We start from the raw sequence: 20,667 nt of genomic DNA on the forward strand, positions 1-20,667 counted from the left end.
GCGTGAGAGGGGAAAGCGCCTCCTGGAAGGGCCGGGAACGAGTGACCAATGGGCGGGAGGAAAGAGTTGCAGAGGCAGAAAGGGATGGAGCCCCAGTGCCCGAGGCCCCCCTAGAGTCCAGGCAAGCCTTGGAGGGGTGATGGGGCTCTGGGTTTCCATGCCTGAGACATATTCCCAGCGGCCAAACACCCCCATTCTCTGCCTGGCTCCCCCTCTACAGCACCTGAGACCTTTAGAGTTGTACATAAAAGGCTTTCTTTTACAGTGGAGAGCCACAAGGCTGGGTCTTGCAGCTAAACCGGGGTGTCAGCTTCTTTACCTCGTCCCCCAGTTAAGTCTGCACATTTGCGAGTGGTGGGTGCTAAGGCTTTCGCGCACACAATACCCCACAACTTCCTGAAACAAAGAGGAGAGGACCTCGAAGTTGCGCAGTTAGGCTTACCGGCTGGCTGCCTGTCCCCACGTCCGCTGCACAGTCACTTGCGCCCTGGAGAGAACTCAGCTGACACTCCTGGCAGTCAGACGTCCTGTTCAGTCCGAGCATTTATCAAGGACCAGGCTTCTGTCCATTCACAAACCTAGCAGAGCGTTTGCACTGACAGAGAGGGAACAGGCCAGTGTGCTGCTCTACGGCTCTCTCCTAACTCGGCCTGACACCTGCAGCGGTTCACGACCCAGCAGGCGGGCTGGCGATAAGGGCTCTAATCTAGGTGTGAACGCAGCGGTTAACGCCCCGAGGCAGGCTTTCCAGGGGAGGGAGAGTAAACACACACTTTTACTCTCCACGATAACGGATTTCATTTAGTAAGACCTGGCAAAAATCAGCCAGGTTCCACACTAAATGCTTTCCAAGGTTTCATTCTCAATGATGTTGTAAAAGGTGCAACTATAATTATCCCTATTTTGCAGAGGTAAAAACTGAGGCTCAGAGCGTTGGTACTTTGCCCAAGGTCACACACTTGTGGAGGTCAGCTGCTTGTGGGGTTTTGGGACTGCCTTCCCACTTGACAGCTGGAGAGCCAGGTCTGGAGGCTGGCAAGTGGGTGCTGCTCACCGTAGGGCCACTGGGGTTGGCCCCTAACCCTGCTCCTTCCTCCTCTGGTTAACACGTGGGTCGCAACAGGAGTCTCTCCCCAGCTGGCTCTGGCTCAGCGCACTGAGACCCTTCACGTCTCTTCTCCTTTCTGGTCTCTATTTCCCCAGCCTGTGAAATGGGGCCACCAGTACGTACCTCGCAGGGCTGCGGGCAGGAAGGGAGGCGGCTGGGCAGCGCTTTCGCGGGCGGGACCAATTGCTGGTGGCCCCCTGCCCCGGCCCGCGCGCCCCCTTACCCCGCCCGCGCCTCCTCACCGCCTCGGCTCGCAACAGGCGGACGCTGCGGTCTAGACGTCCCCCTAGACCCCGCTCTCCCTCCCGCGCGAGGCCCCGGAAGCCGGGCCGCCCCGCCCCCGCGCTCCGGCCCCGGCCCCCGCCTCCCGCCGGAGCCCCGCCCGCCTTCCGACGGGGGTGCGGCTCCAGGAAACGGCGCGCTCGCCGCTCAGCGCTCCAGCGACCCGACGCGCCCCAGACGACCCCGCCGAGGCGGCCAGATCACCGGCGGGCCCCCGCAGCGGCGGCGGCGGAAAGAGCGGCCCCCGATCCTGCGCCTCGGACCCCTCCGCACGGACGGGGCGGGCGGCGCGGATAGGATCCTGGAGGCCATGGGGACCTGGGCCGGGCCAGCGGTCGCGGACTAGCGGGAGTCCCGGGTCTGAGGAGCGGGCGGCGGAGGCGGCGGGGCCATGACCTCGGTGTGGAAGCGCTTGCAGCGCGTGGGCAAGCGGGCCGCCAAATTCCAGTTTGTGGCCTGTTACCACGAGCTGGTGGTGGAGTGCACCAAGAAATGGTGAGTGGGAGGGAAGCCTGGGGGACTCCCCAGACTGGCTGGGACCCCATCCGGGGGCCTGAGAACCCTGACCTCCGTCCAGTGGCCAAAGAGACCGCCCACTCCAGCCAGGGCCCTGGGGACCCAGACACAGAGAAGGGTCCTGGCGACTCTGGGGGATCCCCAGAGTTGGGGGACTGTGGGCAGCCTTTGGGGAGTGGAGGTCAGGAGTTCCAGGCCTGAGGATCTGTGTGGGCCCACACTTTTCTTAGCTGCGCTCAGAGCTGGGGAAAGGGAGGCCTCATATTTCTGGCCAGAGGGGTGGTTCAAGGTGGAACATCAGAAAACGGGGCAAGTTTTCAGATCCGCGGGTGGAGGGCCTGGGACAACCAACTCCATGACCTCAGTACAGCTCAGAACAAGGATGGTGCCCTCTCCTCCCCTGCCTGTTTGTTGAACCAGAGGAACCACCCGCCCCTTCAGCTGGAGTGGGCCCTGGGCGGCTGGACTCATTTCCATAATATCCTTAAAAGGGGAAACTGAGCGCTGGGAGTGATGAGGAGGGAGGCAAGCAGCAGCTTAAAGGGGCCCGAGGGTTTAAGAGGTTGTGGGTCCCAGAGGAGAGAGCCTGGAGAAGGCAAGGTGGTGGGCTGGGGGGAGATGTGTCAGGGGATGCAGGACCCTGACCTGGACTACCAAAGAGCCTGGGGGCGTCTGGTTCACATGCCCCCACCCGCAGCTGCCCGGGCCCCTGCGTCACACCCTAAATATACGTGCTCCTTGGTGTCAGCTTCCCTTGGCTGGATTAGAGCACAGCTGTGGGGGCCTCACCCAGCCAGGCGGGGCTAAATTTAGGCTCCCAAGAGGAGGGACAGGAAGGGACCGGAGGGTCCAAAGGCAGGGGAGTGAGCAGGAGGCCTGGGGTCCCTTGGGCAGCTGACAATCCCTGATCTTAACCGGGCCAGCCAGAGTGTGGTTCACACCATTCAGTGAGGCCCAGAAAGGCCCAGGAGCTGGCTGAGGTAACACAGTACCCGGCTGGGACTTGAACTCTGACCTGTGGCTTCTGTCTTCTGCCCCAGCATCCTGGGTGAAGCCAGGGGGATGCTGGGCATTATGGCAGAGAGCTGGCTGAGGGTGTGCGCAGTGTCAATGTGTCTGAGTCACAACAGGCGGGCAGGGCCTCCTGGACTTTCTTGCCTGGAGCCCCAGCTGGGAAGCTGCCCCTGCCCGGGTCACAGCTCCCCGGGAGGGTGTGCCCCACCTGAGTCAGGCTGCCCGGCCAGGCCCCGCCCTCCCCAGGCTCCCACAGTCCGCTTCCCCTTTCTGGGAAGGCCCCATGGCTGCCCTTGGCCGAGGCCTGCAGTGTCGGGTGCAGGAGGGCCACTAGACTCAGGTGTGTGCCCTTGCCCAGCCCCTAAGCTCTCTGGTCTCAGCATCCCCTGAAGATGACTGGGGAACCAGTTATCCTGGCTCAGCCTCCAGAGGGTCTGTGAGCTGGGTGAACCTGAGCGTCCTGGCACGGGACTGGGTGCAGGCACGGAGGGCTCTTGTGTTGCCCCCTCTGCCTGATGACCCGCGAGCCCTCCCCACCCTCTTGGGCAGCACTCGGCCCCTCCCTCCCAGGCCCAGCCACGTGCCTGGTGACTCTCTCCTCTGGCTTTGTCTCTGTCCCCCCGCATCTCTTTGCCTCTGCCCCAGCTTATGCTGTTCAGATGTCACCTTCTAGAAGTCCCCCCTGATGTCCCTTGTGGGAATGGGGGTCCCTGCAAAGAGAAGGGCTGGGCGTGGAAGGTCCTGGGAGGGTATCCAATGACAAGCTGACCCTATGCCTCTCTGTTTCCCAGCCTCTGCCCCGCTACCCGACCCTACACCTACCCCCATCCTCGAACCCTGGCACTTGCCGTCCCCTCTGCCTGGAGCCTGCCTTCTCCAGGCCCTCACACGACCCATTTCCTGCTCCAGCAGGGTCTGGGCTCTCCTTGGCGTGGACTGGGGTTATAGTGTGCACTCTACAGATATTTGTGAGTGAATGGACTCCTTTTACTCCAAGTTTGTCTCTTCCGCTGTCTCAGAGTCTGTGTCTTGTAGGTCCTTGTTGGGTTGCTGTCTTTGTCCCTGTATGTGCCCGTCTCTCTGTATGACTTTCTTCATAATCCTTGTTAACCCACAGGCCTTTGCCCTCTGGCCCAGGCCTCACCCTGCCTTGGCAGCCCCACCCTGCTCCTTGTGGCCCCAGATAAGGGGGCTGTTCAGCCCCTGTCCTGGGGGAGGGGGATGCGGGCAGAAGGAAGACTGTGGAAGAGATGGAGAGGCTGGGTGGGCCTGACTGAGTGGCCCCCTCTCCCCCGCCCCTCGCCTCCCAGGCAACCGGATAAGCTGGTGGTAGTGTGGACCCGGCGGAACCGACGCATCTGCTCCAAGGTGGGGAGGATGTCAGCTGGGGGTCCAGATTGGGGGTGGGGCCAGTTGGGGGATGGGGCGAGTGGGGGAGGGCTGTTGGGGGACTGGAGTTGGATTCAGATCAGAATCTATCGAAGAGAGTAAAAGATGGGGTCAAGGTTGGAGACGAGGACAAGGAGTGAAGGGGAGCGTTAGGATGGAGGGAGGACTCAAATGGCTCCTGTAGGCCCACAGCTGGCAGCCGGGCATCCAGAACCCATACCGGGGCACCGTGGTGTGGATGGTACCTGAGAATGTGGACATCTCTGTGACCCTGTACCGGGTGAGTCTCTAGCCCTCCTGCACAGAGGGGCAGTGAGCGGGCGATTGCAACCCCAGGGGCCACGGGAGATGGGTTATCCATCCAAATAGAAAAGAACAGAGGGTGAGACCAAGAATCATGGCAGGGGGCCTACCCAGCCTGAGTGGCCCAGGAAGTCTCCTTGGAGGAGGTGGCACTTACCCACCGCGTGAGCGAGAGCTGGGATCAGGAGCTGAAGCGCATACCTGCCAGGAGGGGCCAGCCTGTCTGAAGGCCCCAAACAAACACCTCCTCCTGAACTAGCGCAAGCTCTCCTCCCTGCCCTGCCCCCAACCCAGCAGCCCCTGTACTCACTGGTGCCCCTCCTCCGCAGGACCCCCATGTGGATCAGTATGAGGCCAAAGAGTGGACGTTCATCATTGAGAATGTGAGTGGCCGGGGTGGGCGGGAGCCTGGGGTCTCGGGGACTCTGGGGCAGCACTGATGCTCCTTCCCCTGCCCCCAGGAGTCCAAGGGGCAGCGGAAGGTGCTGGCCACGGCCGAGGTGGACCTGGCCCGCCACGCAGGGCCCGTGCCTACCCAGGTCCCGCTGCGGCTGCGGCTGAAGCCCAAGTCGGTGAAGGTGGTACAGGCCGAGCTAAGCCTCACTCTGTCCGGGGTGCTGCTGCGGGAGGGCCGTGCCACGTGAGTGCCTGCCCGCCCTCCTGGGTCCTAGTCCACAACCTCTGACGCCAGCCCTTACCCCTGGTCTCCAATCCGCAGGGATGATGACATGCAGAGCCTTGCGAGCCTCATGAGCATGAAACCTAGTGACGTGGGCAACTTGGATGACTTTGCCGAGAGCGATGAGGAGGAGGCCAATGGTCCAGGAGCCCTGGAGGCACGGACACGTGTGCCCCAGCCAGGTGGGCTCCCAGCTGGAGGTTGAGATCACCAAGACCTCGAGAGGGTGGGGGATCACCCAGGCCAAAAATCCTCTTGCTGTTTTGGGGCAGCGCCAGTGGAGGGAGCTCACTGCTGCCAGGGATCCCAGCCTGCCCAGCAGCCCTGAGTGTCCTGCAAGATGGGTTCCCAGTGCCCCCCGCCGCCGTGCCCCTGCCCTCTTCTCACCCTGAGTGTGCACCTGCCCACAAACCTGCTGGGAGACAGCTGGGCCAAAAGCACAGAGAGGGCCTGCGGTCTGGGCTTTCCACCCCTCACCACACAACCTCGTCCCTCTCTTTTGGTTGTTAAGGCTTTTTTTTTTTTTTTTCTGTCTGTCCATTTCTCTCTCTTTTTCTCTGCATCTGTGGGCCTGTCTCTTCTCCTAGGCCGGGGCGGTGCCCTGAGGCTGGGGCATTTCCCAGGTAGGCCCAGCATTCTAGTTGGGGGAAGGAGGGGGGTCAGACCTGCAGGGCCCTTCCTGGCGCTGACCGTGCCCCCAACACCCCACCCCCAGAGACCCCTCGGGAGCTGAAGACACTCTGTGAGGAGGAGGAAGAGGGCCGATTGCAGCCCCGGCAGGCAGGTGAGGCCCAGGCTGGGGTTGGGGCGGGCCCGGGGCGGGGGGGACTGTGACTTCCAGTCCCAGGTCCCAAGCCTCAGCATCCTCTCCCTTCCTCCTCCCTGCAGCTGCCAGCCCTTCTAGTGCTGAGGATACCAGCCCAGCCCCTGTGAGTGCCCCTGCGCCCCCAGCCAGGGCCTCCCGGGGCCAGGGCTCAGAACCAGCTACTGTAGCAGGGGGCCAGGTGGGGCTCAAGGCCTCAAGGCCCCCCGGAACCCTGCCAGAGACAAGGTGAGCTTTAGAATCAGCTCCAGCCCCTCTCACCCGTCTGCTCTTCAGAAGTTGTACACCCCGAGTCAACGTGCCTTTCCAGGGTCCCAGGAGTCTGGCAGGTGGGGAGGGAAGCTGGGATGGGGGGACAACTGAGCTCCTGCAGTGCATCCTTCTCTGCTCTCTCCGCAGGCCCTCAAGACAGCCAGGCCAGGACATGGCCGCCACTCCAGCCCCTCGGCTCCAGAAAGGCTCTGATGCCCCCTGGCCCCCAGTCCACCAAGGAGAGGATGAGGCCCCCAAAGCCTCCGGGGCTCCCCCAGCAGGAGTGGATTCTGCTGTGGAGACCCAGGCGCGGGCAAGCCCTCAGGAAGGGACAGAGGCCCAGGGAGCTGGGCTGGGCCCAGGAATTGAGAACAGAGACTCCAGCAACTCTTTGGAAGGGCAGAAACCCAAGGTTGAGGAGGGGGGCGCTGGAGACAGGGCAGAGGCTAGTGGGGTGGACACTGGGCATGGGCCAGGAGTCAGAGAGGTGAACAGTCAGAGGTCAGTGGTCAGAGCTGGGGAGGCTGAAGAGAGTTTAGAGATCGATCACGTGGATGTGGAGCAGAGGTCAAAGGTGAAACCTGTGGACACTAAGGGACCAGAGGCCACAGAGGTGACATCTGAGGCAAGATTCAAGGGTACTCCTGAGGCTCCTCCAAGGGGCTCTCAGGGGAGGACAGGGGTCAAGACCAGGGATGAAGCTCCCACAGTCCTGAGCCCAACACCAGAAGAGCCTGTGGGGCATTCTGGGCATCTTGGTGACCTCAAGGTGGCCAGGGCTGCTGCAGGCCAGGAGAGAGAGTGTGCAGAGGTGAGGGGCGGAGCCCCTGGTGTTGGGGGGACAGGCCTGGAGCAGGGGCCCTCTGCTGGAGCACCAAGCGCTGGGCCCCAGGTGAGCCGGTATGAGGGGGCCCCACCAGCAGCTGAACAAGGGGTGATGTCCAGGGATCTGAGGGTCTGGGAGGTAGAAACTGGGGATTCGAGCGTCCTGGGAACAGAACCTGGGGTGGCAGAGTCAGAGTTATTGGGAACCCAGGAGATCTCAGGGTCCCCAGAGATAGTGTCTGAGGCAGCAGAAGCGAAGACCTTGGGGACCCAGGAGACAGAGGCAGTGATATCGGGGGTCCTGGAGTCAGAGGCTGCTGAGATGGCAGAGTCTGAGGATCTAGGGACCCAGAAAACAGGGGTAAGCATTTCAGGAGCCTCAGGGACAGAGGGTGGGATGGCAGAGTGTAAGGAACTGGGGACCCAGGCAACAGAGGCTGGGGGTTCAGGAGTTCTGAGGACAAAGACTGGGATGTTGGAAATTAAGATGTTAGGGACCCAGGAGATATCTGGGTGCTCAGGGATACTGAGAAGGGAAGCTGAGACAGCAGAGTCTGAAATACTTGGGGCCCAGGACACAGAAGTGGGATGTTCAGGGGTCTCAGAGATAAAATCCAAGATAACAGGGAGCCAGGAGACAGAGGTAGGGAGTTCAGGGGTCCCAGGGACAGAGACTGAGGTAGCAGAAGCTGAGATACTGGGGATCCAGGAGATCGAAGCTGGGGGTTCAGGGGCCCCAGAGATGGAGGCTGAGACCCTGAGGACCCAGGAGACAGAGGTGGGAGATTCAGGGTTCTCAGGGTCAGAGGCTGGAATGGCAGAGGCTGAGGGACTAGGGAATCAACAGACAGAAACTACAGTTTTAGAGGCTGAGAAGGGAAAGGCTCGGACTTCCGGGGTCCAGGAGGCAGAGACTGGACTTGGGGAGACCCTCAAATATGAGGCTTTAGGGGTCCCAGTCGTAAAGCATGAAGTTTTAGAATCCCAGGGAACAGAGGCAGAAACTACAGTTTCAAGGGGCCAGGAGGCGGATACTGGGATTTGGGGGGTTTCAGAGGCCAAGTCTGGGGTTTGGGGGGCCAGGGAAGCAGAGATGGAAGTTTCAGGGGCTTCAGAGAACCCATCTGGTATTTTTGAGGCCCAGGAAGCAGAGGCTGGGGTCTCAGGAGCCGAGAAGGGAAAAGAAGCTGAGGGAAACCTCCCAGAGGCCAGCCTGATGGAGGTGCAGGTGGCCAGTGGGGCAGGGGCTGGGGTGTCCAGGCCCTCCGGGGCCTCTTCCCCAGAGGAGCCTGAAGAGGACAGGAGGCTGCCGGGCAGCCAGGTAGGAATGGGGGCCGCCGAGGGCCCAGTCTGCTGCTTCCCACTAACCTGGGCTGAGCGAACGGCGGCTCTGCATGGACCCACCTGGCCGACTGGGGTGGGGTGGGACAGGGGCTCAGCTTCCAGGAGCCTCTCGCCTCCTCCCCTCTCAGGATGCCCTGGCTCCCCAACCCTGTCTTCCCTGGGCTGCATGGAGTAGGACCCCGCCAAAGCTGATTTTCTAGGCTGACCTGGAGGTGTGGCTGCTGGTGACTTCTGTTCTTGCCTGGGGGCCACTGACCTTTTAGGTGACCTTGATAGATAACCTTGGAGCTGGAAACCCTTTGCCTGATGCTAAGGCCCAGGCCAGTGGTGTGCGGTGATTCCTGCAGACCCAGAGCTGGAGCTGTTTTGTGCCCAAGGGGCAGAGGGCGCAGGTCCCACCTCCGCATTCCCTGAGCCCATCCCTGTGTCCCCAGGCACCACCTGCCCAGGTCAGCTTCAGCCAATCCCTGCTGGAGTGGTGCCAGGAAGTCACTGCCGGCTACCGCGGCGTGCGCATCACCAACTTCACCACGTCCTGGCGCAACGGTTTGGCCTTCTGTGCCATCCTGCATCGATTCTACCCAGATAAGATGTGAGTGGCTGGAGGGGGTGGCAGTGAATGGGGAAGCCTGCGGAGGAGGGGAGGGTGGTGGGAATCCAGCCTCTGATCAGTGCTCTCCCTGCAGAGACTTTGCCTCCCTTGATCCCCTGAACATCAAACAGAACAACAAGCAGGTGAGAAGGGGCAGGGCTGGTGCTTGGAGGGAAGAAGGGTCCCCGGCTAGGCCCAAGCTGAGATCTGGGATCCTATCTGTGTGTAGGAGAGTAATCTGTGGGCTTCAGGCCCCCAGCACTGGCTTTTGGAGGTTCTGCCACTTACCCTTTTGGTCTTTAAACTGTTCGTTTTTCTGAGTTTAGTTATTTTTTTTTTAAAGCATATTTCCACCAGATGGTTTTCCCTGAAACCACCCTTTTGGTGTGCTGTTGCTGGGTAACGCGGGGGCGGATCCTGTTGCTAGATTTCTCCCAATAGGGGGGTGAGGGCGCTGCGGGCAAACCCGGGCGTGCCAGTCGCGGGGACCCCCGCGGCGGGCCGGGGCGGGGCGGCCGCGTCGCTGGGTAACCCTCCTGCATGCTCCTTAGGCCTTCGATGGCTTCGCGGCCCTGGGCGTGTCGCGGCTGCTGGAGCCGGCGGACATGGTGCTGCTGTCGGTGCCCGACAAGCTGATCGTCATGACCTACCTGTGCCAGATCCGCGCCTTCTGCACGGGGCAGGAGCTGCAGCTGGTGCAGCTGGAGGGCGGCGGCGGCGCGGGCACGTACCGCGTGGCCAGCGCCCAGCCGAGCCCGCCCGACGACCTGGACACCGGGGGCCTGGCGCAGCGGCTGCGCGAGCACCGGGCCGAGGCGCCCCAGCAGCCCCAGGAGGCCGCGACCCGCATGGACGGGGCGGCCCCCGAGGCGGCCTCCAAGGACCGCGGGGCCGTAGCCGCCCAGGAGGCGCGCTCCACCGAGGCCCCGGCCGACGGCCCCGGAGCCCGGGCGTCCGTGCCCCCGGCAGAAGGGCTGGTGAACGGGGTGGGGACCCCGGGCGCCACGGGCGGCGTGAGGCTGCGGCGGCCGTCGGTCAACGCGGAGGCCGGGCCGGTGCCCCCGCCCCGCGCGCACGGCTCCTTCTCGCACGTGCGCGACGCGGACCTGCTGAAGAAGAGGCGCTCGCGGCTCCGGAACAGCAGCTCCTTCTCCGGGGACGAGCCCGACTCGGGAGCGGCGGGAGCAGCGGCGGTGAGTGCCCTCCAGCGGCGCGGGGTCGGGAGAGCGAGGCGGCGCGGGGGTGAGGGGCGACCGGCCTCTGCTGGACGCCGAGGCACCGGTGCCACGGAGGAGTCCCCTGCGAGCTCCTCAACAGGGGCGCCCGTGCCCAAGGCCCGCCCGGCCCGGAGCCGCTGACTTTTGCTGCCAGCCTTGGGATGTCACTCAGTGGAGTCAGGCTGTAATAGGAAGTTCCCAGAAGGCTCCGGGAGTCAGCACTCAGCGCAGGCTCTTCATCAACTGTCAAGTGGGCTGGGGCATTTCTTTGGCTGGAGGTGCCCTGTAAACTGGGAACAGGGTTTCTGTACTCAAGGGAGCTCTCCAGGGCCTCCCTGCTCCAAGACTCTCCGACTTGGATCTTTAACTCCAGACGCTGGAGACCAGTTTCCTCTCTATTCTGATGAGGGAAAGTTGGAGATGGGAGACCCTGGTGGGTGCCCATGTTCCCCCCATCCCTTGCAGGTCTCAGGTCAGCTTCCCAGGGTGTCTTGCAGTGGTGGTTTGGTTGCTCAGTTGTGTTTGACTGTTTGTTACCCCATGGACTGTAACCTGCCAGACTCCTCTGTCCGAGATTTCCCAGGCAAGATTGCTGGAGTGGGTTGCCATTCCCTTCTCCAGGGGATCTTCTCAACTCAGGGATGGAACCCGGGTCTCCTGCCTTGCAGGAGGATTCTTTACCAACTGAGCCACCAGGGAGTCTTGTGGTCACTACGCTAAAAGGGAGACTGTTCCAGAGGGGTCAAGGGTTTGCTCAGGGACTCACAGCTGCCAACGTCCAGGCCCTGGACTCTCCAGCAGCACCATCCTGGACAGCAGGGGCAGCTCTGTCAGGCTGCTTCAAGCCTTCAGCTGCCCGGGAATGACCCCTGAGTTCTAAGGAAAAGAGGGAACAAACTGGGAAAGACTTTTTGGAAGAAGCAGCCACTTGAGCCAGGCTAATAAAATGGGCAGCTTTTCCCAGGTGAAGAATCCGAGGGGTGGTTCTCAAGAGGTGGGACCTCACAAGTAAACATGTGGTTGCAGAAAAGCTTGGGTCTAACTTAGGGAACTGCCAGTCACCTTCCGTAAGTCACCTCCTGTAAGGTCACCTCCCGTGGGCAGTGATGAGGCTGGCCTGGAGAGCAGGAGCCCTGAGTGTGGGGTCGGAGGTGCAGCATTGACCCTATGAATGAGAAACAGGGAGAGCATCAGAAACACCCAGAGGAGCTGTGCTGGACAGCTATCCTGGGCTGTGTTGGCCTGTGGCCAAAGCCCCCTCAGTGTGCGTCAATGGCTCTTTATATCTTAAAAGGGAAGGCTCTGTTACATTGTACTTGAGAGATGAAAAACTCCTGTTGTATTTGGACACAATTATTCTTATTAAAATACACATCCATGAGCAGTGGAAAAAGAAAAAAGGAAAGCTCGATTTTTCTGGGCCCAAGTCCCAGTGTCTGGTCCTTCCAAGCCAGACCCCCCGCTCCAGCCCTTGTCCCACAGGAGATATTTGGGGCTGCAGGGGCCCGCTTCCTTCTTGGCCACTCCCATCCCCCACCCTGTGTATGCTGTAGAGGAGGAAGGGCCTGCCCCCGGATAGGATGAAGTCAGGCAGCTTGAAGCTGGGGCAAGGCTGAAGCCAGGAGGCCCGAGTGCCTCTGGTGTGGCTCTGCAAGGGCTTTCTGGAGGAGGGGGCCACACAGGAGACTGCAGAAAGGGGAATTTGGGTCAGACGTGAGGAAGTGCTGGAATTCCCATCAGAGCAGCTGTGAGTAAGCTCAGTTGCTGCTGAGGTTGGGGTTTCTCCACTTGCCCGCCTCTGCCTGCCCTGTTGGTTGAGCACTTGCTTCCTGCCTGGCCTGCCCTGCTCCACATCATCAACTCCTCATCGACTCCTACAGTTCCCCTTCTGGGGGGGCAACTGATACCCCGTTTTGCAAGTAGGAATGTCGAGGCTCGGATGTGAAGTGTAAAGGGAGTTGGTTCTGGGTGTGAACCCCCAGGTCCAGAGACGGAACTCTCCAATGGTGCCCTCTACTGGGCCCAGCAGTCTGCACTGGCTGCGTGACCTTGGACAAGCCACATAGCTGTTCTCTTTTCCTGAAGATGAGAAGCAAAGACATGAAAGTTTTTTTGCAAAGTGGTTTAAGGGACCACTGCGGGGTGTTGTCAAAAAAGGGGGGAACTGTGTTTTTTCCTCACATGCCGGTCTGGAGCCCTGCAACCCCCTTGGGGCTTGTATGTCCTTTACGTACAAGGACACAAACAGGCCAGGTGGGTATGACTGGCCCAGAGGCAGACAGCAAATTGGTGGCCAAGCCTGGGAACAGACTGTTGGATTAGACAGTGGGGCCCAAGCCAGGCCCTGTTTGAGTGTCATCTCTGACCCTTAGTTTCCTCATCTGTAAAATGGGGAAGGTAAGGGCCCCTGCCTCACAGCGCTGATGGGAAGATGAAATGAGTCAGGGCACCCACAGCATCCAACACACAGATGCTTAATGCACAGCCTGCCATTACTGTTATGCGCTGTGCCCTTAGTGTGTCCTCCTGACCCCAGCCTCTGCCTAAGGAGACAGGAGTAGCCAGCAGCCATGGTGGGGTGGGAGCGGCGTTGGAGCTGTAATGGGAGAGGCCCTGGGGGCCGTGCTGGGGTTTGAGGAGGCTTCAGGAGGCATGAAAGTCAGGGAGGGAGGAAGAAGGCGGGTGAAGGAGCCTCTAGAGGAGGTGGGGCTGAGCTGGGTCATGAAGGGAGAGTTGACATCCAGCCGCCCAAGAGAGAGGCTGCTCCAGACTGAGGAAACGATTTGGGGAAGTGAAAGTCCACCCCTGGGGCTGGCGCATGGTGTCCGGATGGGGTTCGGGGCAGTAGGAGTTACTGTTGGAACTGCCAACAGGCCTTGGCAGTGAGACTGGGGACTGAGAAGGCGAGTGAGGAGACTGACACTATCGGGGTGAAGGTTTAGGGAGACCCCCCTCAGCTGTGGCCTGAGGGTAAGGTCAGCAGGCAGGGCGTGTGGCAGGGAGGGGGCGGCTGGTAAGGAGGCTGCCACCTACCCAGGCCAGAGAGGATGTCCCCTGAGCAGGGCACTTCCAGGGCTACGTCTCAGAGAAGTGCCGGGTCGGGTGGACAGCGGGTTGGCTCAGCGCTTTCTCCTCACCTTGTGACTTGGAAAGGTGGCCAGAGCAGGAGCCCTCGAGGGGGCCAGGCTATCAGCTGAGCTGAAAGTTGGGGGCCCGCAGGGCTAACAGTGCCAGCAAGTTGCTGGGGCAGGGCACCTGAGGGGCCAGGTGCCCTTCCAGGCTAAAATCGGTCGGTCCTGCCGCCTGTTCTGTACTGACGGTCATGTGACACATCCTTCAGGTGTGGGGATTGAGAAGGTGGGAGAGGAACCTGTTTTGGCCGGGAGTTGGAGGCGCTGGCTCATAATGGCCATGTTCAGCCTGTGTGGGGCCCCAGCCACGATCGGAGATGCTGGCGCTAGGTGACGGAGTCTGAGGAGGCCTGAGACAGCTCCACGGAGGAGGGGGCAGGAGGGGGAAGGAGAGGCCCCAGCTGCACCCCTCACAGCCTTTCACCTCCAACTCACAAAAGCCCTGTGGGGCCCCAGGAACGGGGACTAGGAGGCTCGGCCAGCGGAAGTGGACTGGCCCGACCACAGGGCCCGGGGTGGTGAAGGCCACGGCCTTCGCTCTAGGAGGCGCTTCTCCAGAAGGGGTGGAGGTGGGGTTCTGTGCGTGCTGGACTGAGAAGCTACTGGGGCAGGGAGGTTCCCCCTCCCCATGTGAGTGGCCCTTGGGCCTGCTGTCAGGGGAGCCCCTCCAAGCCCTTACTGGCCTCTTCCTCCACAGGAAGGCACAAGCCCTGACCCCAGCCCTGCTCCTGGCCTTCCCGCAGCCTCAGCCCCACAGCAGCCCTCTGGTGAGTAGCTTTGAAGGGGTGGTGACTCAGCTCAACTCAGCCAGCTCACAGATCCTGAGCTGGGGCCCCTCTGGAGGCAGCTGTCAGTTGTGGGGTCCCTCAGCCTGGTCTCTCTCCGCAGGTGGGACTCCTCCAGCGGAAGAACCGCCCCCAAGCCCAGGGGAGGATTCTGGGCTGGTAAGGAGGGAGGAGTGATGGGTGGGAAGTGGGAGTGGGAGGAGCTGATGGGTGGGCTTCCTAGGCAGGGCTTGGGCCAAACCCACCCTGTCCCTTGCCCCCGCTTTGCACCCCAGCAACGGTTCCAGGACACAAGTCAGTACGTGTGCGCAGAGCTTCAGGCCTTGGAACAGGAACAGAGGCAGATAGATGGGCGGGCAGCCGAGGTGGAGAAGCAGCTAAGGAGCCTGATGGAGTCAGGTGGGACAGGCGTCCGGAGTCCACTCGCCAGCACATGCCACCGCATCTGGCCTGCTCTGCAGCTCTTTCTGACCCTGGGAGGAGTTGGGAGGACGGAGGCTGGGGTCACCATCCCCATTTACAGCTGGGCACGCTGAGGCCTGCAGCCTGGAAGCAGCTTGCTGGAGGCACACAGCTCTGGTTTCTGGGATACTCAAGGGAAACCACGCCCAAACCCCCCACCCCACCCCCTGCCGCCACCTCCCTGCTCCTGACATAGGGGTCAGGGGCTGGCCTGGTGACTGTCCTGGCCTGATTCAGGTACCGACAGGCTGCAGGAGGAGGTACTGATCCAAGAGTGGTTCACTCTGGTCAACAAGAAGAACGCTCTCATCCGGAGGCAGGATCAGCTGCAGCTGCTGTGAGTGCTGGTCCTCCCCATTCAGGCCCTGCCTCTGCCCACCCAGGGCTGGCAGAGCAGTGTGTGCGTGCTAAGTTGCTTCTGTCCTGTTTGACTCTTTTTGACCCCATGGACTGTAGCCTGCCAGGCTCCTCTGTCCATGGGATTCTCAAGGCAAGAATACTGGAGTGGGTTGCCATGCCCTGCTCCAGGGGTTCTTCCTGATCCAGGGAGTGAACCCATGTTTTTTATGTCTTCTGCATTGACAGGAGGGATTTTTTTACCACTAGTGTCAACCTGGGCAGAGCAAATGCAAACATAATTACTTTGATTAGAACTCTTCACTGCTTTTTTCTTTCCACAAAGTTGTGGTTTCTTTCCTTCCTTTTTTTTTTTTTTTTTGAGAAATTGCTCAGCCATCTTAATGTTTTTTCATAATTTCCTGTGTAAAGTGTATACTTCTTAAATTGATACTGTTTTTATGAATGAGAAAATCGAGGCCCAAAGAAAACTGTGGCAGGTCAGTGCTGAGTGCCCCAGTTTGACCCCGTTCCTTTACAGTAAGGAACACTGAGGCCTAGAGACAGCTGAGCTGAGTTCCTGAGTGGGGTCAGAAGCAATTGCCTTTATAGTCCTGCATGGTGAAGGTGGTTTTGCCTCCTTTTTGCATCTTGGGTCATTTTTCAGAATAAATTTTAATCTAATATTTGCCATTTATGAATAATATTCATCCAAACAATTCTGAGTTGTTTCTTATTTTTTAAAAGGGGTGGGGTGGGGGGAGGAGACAATATGATGGGGAACAGTTGAAACAGAAGAGGTACTTCCCTGGCCGTCCAGTGGTTAAGACTCCCTGCTTCCTCTAAGGTGTGCAGGTTCCATATCCCTGGTGGGGGAACTAAAATCCTATATGCCGCTTAAAAAAAAAAACACAAAAAAACAGAAACGAAGGAGATAATTCCAAGCGGGGACTGGGGTATAGCTCTGCCTGCCTATGGCTTTGTGGGAACTGATGGTGAGGTGGGGTGGGGGCCAGGGAGTGGTCAGAACCCTGGACACTCTCGGCCATTCCCCTTTCCCTGACCTGGCACCCCACCCCCCAGCATCGAAGAGCAGGACTTGGAGCGGAGATTTGAGCTGCTGAGCCGGGAGCTACGGGCGATGCTGGCCATTGAAGGTGGGAGATGGGGCCGTGGGACCGGGGACCAGGACGGGACAGGGGCTGGCGCCTCCTGACCCTCAGCCTCCTCTGCTCGCAGACTGGCTGAAAACGGCTGCGCAGCAGCGCCGAGAGCAACTCCTGCTGGAGGAGCTGGTGTCGCTGGTGAACCAGAGAGACGAGCTGGTCCGGAACCTGGACCAGAAGGAGCGGACGTGAGTGGGGCCGGGATGCTCCGGGAGCTGGGGAGGCGCTGTGGGGGAGGTCAAGGAGGAGTGCTCGGTCTCGGCCCCGGGCGGCGGCCAGCGTGTGGGCCCTGACGCTGCTGGGGCTGACCGGAACCCGTTCCCTCCCAGCGCCCTGGAGGAGGATGAGCGCCTGGAGCGCGGCCTGGAGCAGCGGCGCCGCAAGCTGAGCCGGCAGCTGGGCCGGCGCGAACGCTGCGTGCTGAGCTGAGGCCACGCGGGCCCAGACGCCTTCGTCCCTCCCGGTCCGCCCAGACCGCAGCCTTTCTCGCCGCCGCGCCGGATCGCCGCTTTGGGCCTGCGCTCGGGAGGACCGGACCCGACGCGACCAGTAGGGGCCGCCGTGACCCTTTGCCAGGAAAGGAAGCGCAGCCTTTCGGGCCCCGACGGACAAGGGCGGCTGGCTGGGCGGCCGCGCCGTCCGGGCCGTATTTATTAGTCCGTGTGAGTGAGTGTGCGTGTGTGTTCGTGGTGGACTGAGGGTCCCAGGCGTGCCCACCCCGAGCCCGTACCCGATGGCCGGTTCCGGCCGGCGAGCTCCAGGGGGTGGGAGGGACGCCTGGTGATCTACCGCGCTCAACACCCCGCCCTCCTTCCTGTTCCTGGCGGGCAATAAAGTTGGAAAAGGCCACGCCAGGGCGCCTGGGCTTTCTCAGGGTGACCGGGGCTTTCAATAGACGGAAGGGGGTGGGGCCTCGGCCGATAAGGCGGTGTGCGATCCGCACTAGGACTGTGCAGGAATGGGGAGGTTTTCAGATGCCAGCCTAGGCGGGACCAGAGGCCTGACCTCTGCCTTTAAAGGATGATGGAGTTTGGGTTGTTGATGGCTGTAGGGAAGTCCCGTTTCGACAGAAGAGAGGAGAACAGCTGGCTCTGTTGCCTATTTTTTTTATTAACACATTATTTCCCGAGGTTCTCACATCCATGCCTTCCCTTCCCTCCTCCGGATCCTTCCCCAGCCACTCCGTAGGGCTCCCTCCTCAGGCTTCTCCACCTGCAAGGAGCGCAGCTCCATGACCGACACCTGTCAGCAAGCTGGGGCCTGTGCTGGGGCCGCTGCAGAGGGTGGCATGTTGCTCAGAGCCAGTTCGTCCTGGCCTAGGATGGCACCTTCGTCCTCAGCGTTCACAGGGCCGCTGGACCCGAAGAACTTCACCATGGCACGGACTTGGGGCAGCTCCGAAAAGGTCTCCACAGTCAGCAGCATGGCCAGGAGCCCCAGGAGCAAGTAACCTGGGGAGGAGAGGTTACTAGGGCAGCTCTCATGCTCCCATCCACCTCCCACCCACACAATTCTCTTCCCACTGCCAACTAAGACTCTGCACCATGCCCTGGGGCAGGGGCCTTCCAACCTGTGAGGCTCAGCCTCCCCCAGGGGCTTATGGGAGTTGTAGTCCAGGGTCTTCTTCCCTTCTCTCCTCCCCTCTACCCCATCCTCCTTAGCAGCTGGACTCACCCAGAAGCGCAAACTGGCAGAGGTGGTAAAGCACTGGATGCAGGCCACTGCCGTGGCCCGGCAGCAGGTCCCCCAGGCCGATGGTGCTGAGGGAGCTGAAGCAGAAGTAGATGGCCTCCAGCAGGCTGCAGTTACCCTGCACACCCCACAGCACCAGTGCTGGCAGCAGCACGAAGACGCCAACCACTAGCAGGCCCAGTGCAACTGCCTGCAGCAGTGCAGCCCTGGGCGGCGTCAGCTTCCAGCGGGTGGCTACCCAGGCCCCGGGGCGGCTGAGCAGAGGCACCAGGCAGTGGCGCAGGGCAGCCACAAGGGCTAAGGAGGCCGGCAGCCCCAGGGCCGCGTAGGCCACACAGAAGGCCTTTCCACCAGCTGATAGCGGGGCCATGTGGCCGTAACCTGGAGAGGAGAGAGCCACGGGTAATGAGGACCCTGGTGGGGCGGCTGGTGCCCACTTCCCCGAGCCTCGCTCCTGCAGAAGGCTGCCCTCTGGTGGCCAACACAGCCAGAACTATTCAGGGCCTGTTCTCTGTGGGCTCTTCCCCTTGTTCACTGGGGGTGTTGGTAAAGTTCCTGAACCTCTCTGGGTCACTCTTTTACATTCTGGAACATGAAAGGATGAAAAGAGAAGAGTCCCCCTCAGGCCTCTTGTAGCTGGGGTACTTCTGAGAGCTGCCGTCCTACCCCGAGGCAGCCTGACCTGAGAGATTCCTCAGTCTGTCTTTGATCCACACTTCCCAGTTCACCAGGTGAAATGTTACCCAGTCTTTCATTCATTCCCCAAAGGCATATCAAGTTACCCTGGGTGCCAGGCCCTGTGCTGGAACCTGCGTCTGCTCAGGTTCAGATGGGAGGCGGGCAGGAAAATCAGTCAAGACACCAGACATGGAGGGTTGCAAAAGAGGCAGTGTGCTCTTCAAGGGCGGAAAGGCATGTGCAAAGGCAGGGCAGGTGAAAGATCAGGGCCTGCTGGGGGAACAGGATCAGCTGGTCCAGGGCTGTAAAACACAGATGCCTCCAGGAGTCAGAAGTGAGCCAAAAGGGAGTGGTGGGGACAGAGGTTGGGGGGAGAGCACGCACACTGTCCCAAGGGCGGGCCCTGTTCTCCAACAGGGGCTTCTGGCTCAGTGCAAGTAGGTTTACAAGTTTCTCCAAAAGAAGGTGGAAAATGGGACTTCAAAAAATATTCAGGACTTCATTCGTGGTCTGATGACTAACACTCTGTGATCCCAATGCAGGGGGCCGGGTTCAATCCCTGGTCAGGGACCCAGACCCCATGTGCCACAACTAAAGATACCAGGATGAAGATCCAAGATCCTCCTGGGTGTTGCAACTAAGACCCGGTGCAGCCTAGATAAATAAATGAATTTCACACACTTTACACGGCAAACACCTCACTCCCACCCCCCACCCCCACTTCCTGGGCTCTGGGCCCTCACACTTGTTGTCTCCTCTCCCAGGAATTTCTTCGTGTCTGTCTCTGTGCCCTCTTGCCTGGGCTAACGTCTCATTAGCTAACATCCTCCCCCACACTCCTCCTGGGTTGGTGGTACCTGGGTTCACTCCATTTCCCTCCATCCAAGAATCCATCCCACCGCACAGGCTCCCCAGTCTCGCCTCAGGCCAGTGGGATCTGGGCACCTCCCCTGGGTCTCACAGCTGCCTGGGGGTGGGGCTGAGAAGGCCACGCCCCCTGGCACCTGAAGTTGAGGCACCAGTTGGGGTGTGTTGGTGGGGGGAGCCCCAGCCCTGATGACAGGCCTAATGAGGCCTGGGTTCTGTCTAGCAGTTTGGGGCTGGGGGAGGGCTGCACCCTCAGGAACCCTGGGTAGGGACTGCCTTGAGAGCGCCTTCCTGCCGCCCCGCCGGCCGCCTTACCCGTGGTGGTGAGGAGGCTGGCGGTGAAGAGCAGGGCTGAGGGCAGATCCCAGTTCCTGGCCTCGGAGCCATTGCCCAGGCTGGAAACCCCATGGGCCTGGGCTACCAGGGCGGTGCCCAGCAGCTCTTCCAGCGCCCCAGCTGGCAGGCAGGCCCCGAACTCTGCCTGAAAGGTGGCCAGCTCGGCCCTGAGGTTGGCCTGGAGCCGAAGGGCTGGAGGCCCCTCCAGGGCCTGGAGCACTGTGGCCCCAAGGCCCAGGGCCAGCAGGTGGGCCACAGCCAGTAGCCCGTATCGGGCCCAGGGCCTTAGAGCCCCCATGGTATGCCACCAGAGTCTGTCAGAGGTGCCCGGGGAGCCAACTCTCCACCACAGGCACCTGGGAGGGGCTGGGCAGGGTGGGGCTGGGGGGAGGGGCTGCGTGGGTGGCTGGAGAGGGAAGGAAGCCTGGGATGGAGCTGGGGTGAGTGGAGCCAGGAGGGCAAAGTGGGTGGCTGGAGAGGGAAGGAAGCCTGGGATGGAGCTGGGGTGAGTGGAGCCAGGAGGGCAAGGCGAGGCGGCTCAGGCTTGGGAGGGAGCTGGGGTCACTCCTCTGTTTCTGGGGGCAACAAGTTTCCCACCCAGGTCCCCAAAGCTGGGTGGTTGAGTGATGGGCGGTGAGGATCAGGTGAAAGCAAGGCGATTGACCAGTTCCCCCTCCCACAGTGGTGGTTCATGTGAGCTCACCCAGTCACAGACCCCATTCACTAGTCAGCAGGTCCCCAGACCCTGAGGACCCTAGGGGAGAGGACAGAGGCAGGTCCCTGCCCTCCCAGTGTTCCCAGGAGAAACCTGTTAGCAAGAAGGCAGGGCGAGTTTACATTGTCATAAACTCCCTGAAGGAAACGCCCTGG

The 20,667-nt window shown here is 61.0% G+C and overlaps 2 protein-coding genes across 14 annotated transcripts; one reads left to right on the top strand and one right to left on the bottom strand.

Moving 5' to 3' along the window:
- The first annotated feature begins 1,559 nt into the window (after window positions 1–1,559).
- Window positions 1,560–17,078, top strand: EHBP1L1 (EH domain binding protein 1 like 1). Of its 13 annotated transcripts, none has more exons than XM_061406953.1 (21): window positions 1,560–1,885; window positions 4,231–4,288; window positions 4,494–4,589; window positions 4,942–4,995; window positions 5,074–5,252; window positions 5,331–5,473; window positions 5,879–5,914; window positions 6,007–6,075; window positions 6,180–6,342; window positions 6,514–7,258; window positions 8,330–8,512; window positions 8,970–9,127; window positions 9,222–9,270; window positions 9,679–10,320; window positions 14,173–14,242; window positions 14,364–14,419; window positions 14,536–14,659; window positions 14,960–15,059; window positions 16,142–16,215; window positions 16,298–16,412; window positions 16,554–17,078. In XM_061406953.1, the coding sequence occupies exons 1-21, from the start codon at window positions 1,782–1,784 to the stop codon at window positions 16,651–16,653; spliced, it is 3,318 nt and encodes a 1,105-aa protein (XP_061262937.1). In that variant the 5' UTR covers window positions 1,560–1,781; the 3' UTR covers window positions 16,654–17,078. The 13 variants fall into 13 exon arrangements, with proteins under 13 accessions (XP_061262937.1, XP_061262938.1, XP_061262940.1 ...); XM_061406954.1 differs by having other exon boundaries at window positions 8,336–8,512; XM_061406956.1 differs by having other exon boundaries at window positions 6,514–6,778.
- On the bottom strand, window positions 16,143–20,228 carry KCNK7 (potassium two pore domain channel subfamily K member 7). The gene is made up of 3 exons (XM_061406964.1): window positions 19,777–20,228; window positions 17,899–18,297; window positions 16,143–17,675 (listed from the first exon to the last, which is right to left on the bottom strand). Exons 1-3 carry the CDS (start codon window positions 20,093–20,095, stop codon window positions 17,470–17,472), a joined length of 924 nt encoding a protein of 307 aa, XP_061262948.1. The 5' UTR covers window positions 20,096–20,228; the 3' UTR covers window positions 16,143–17,469.
- Between the last annotated feature and the right edge of the window lie 439 nt (window positions 20,229–20,667).

The sequence above is a fragment of the Bos javanicus genome, chromosome 29, assembly GCF_032452875.1.
Source record: "Bos javanicus breed banteng chromosome 29, ARS-OSU_banteng_1.0, whole genome shotgun sequence".
In the NCBI taxonomy this organism is placed as follows: Eukaryota; Metazoa; Chordata; class Mammalia; order Artiodactyla; family Bovidae; genus Bos; species Bos javanicus.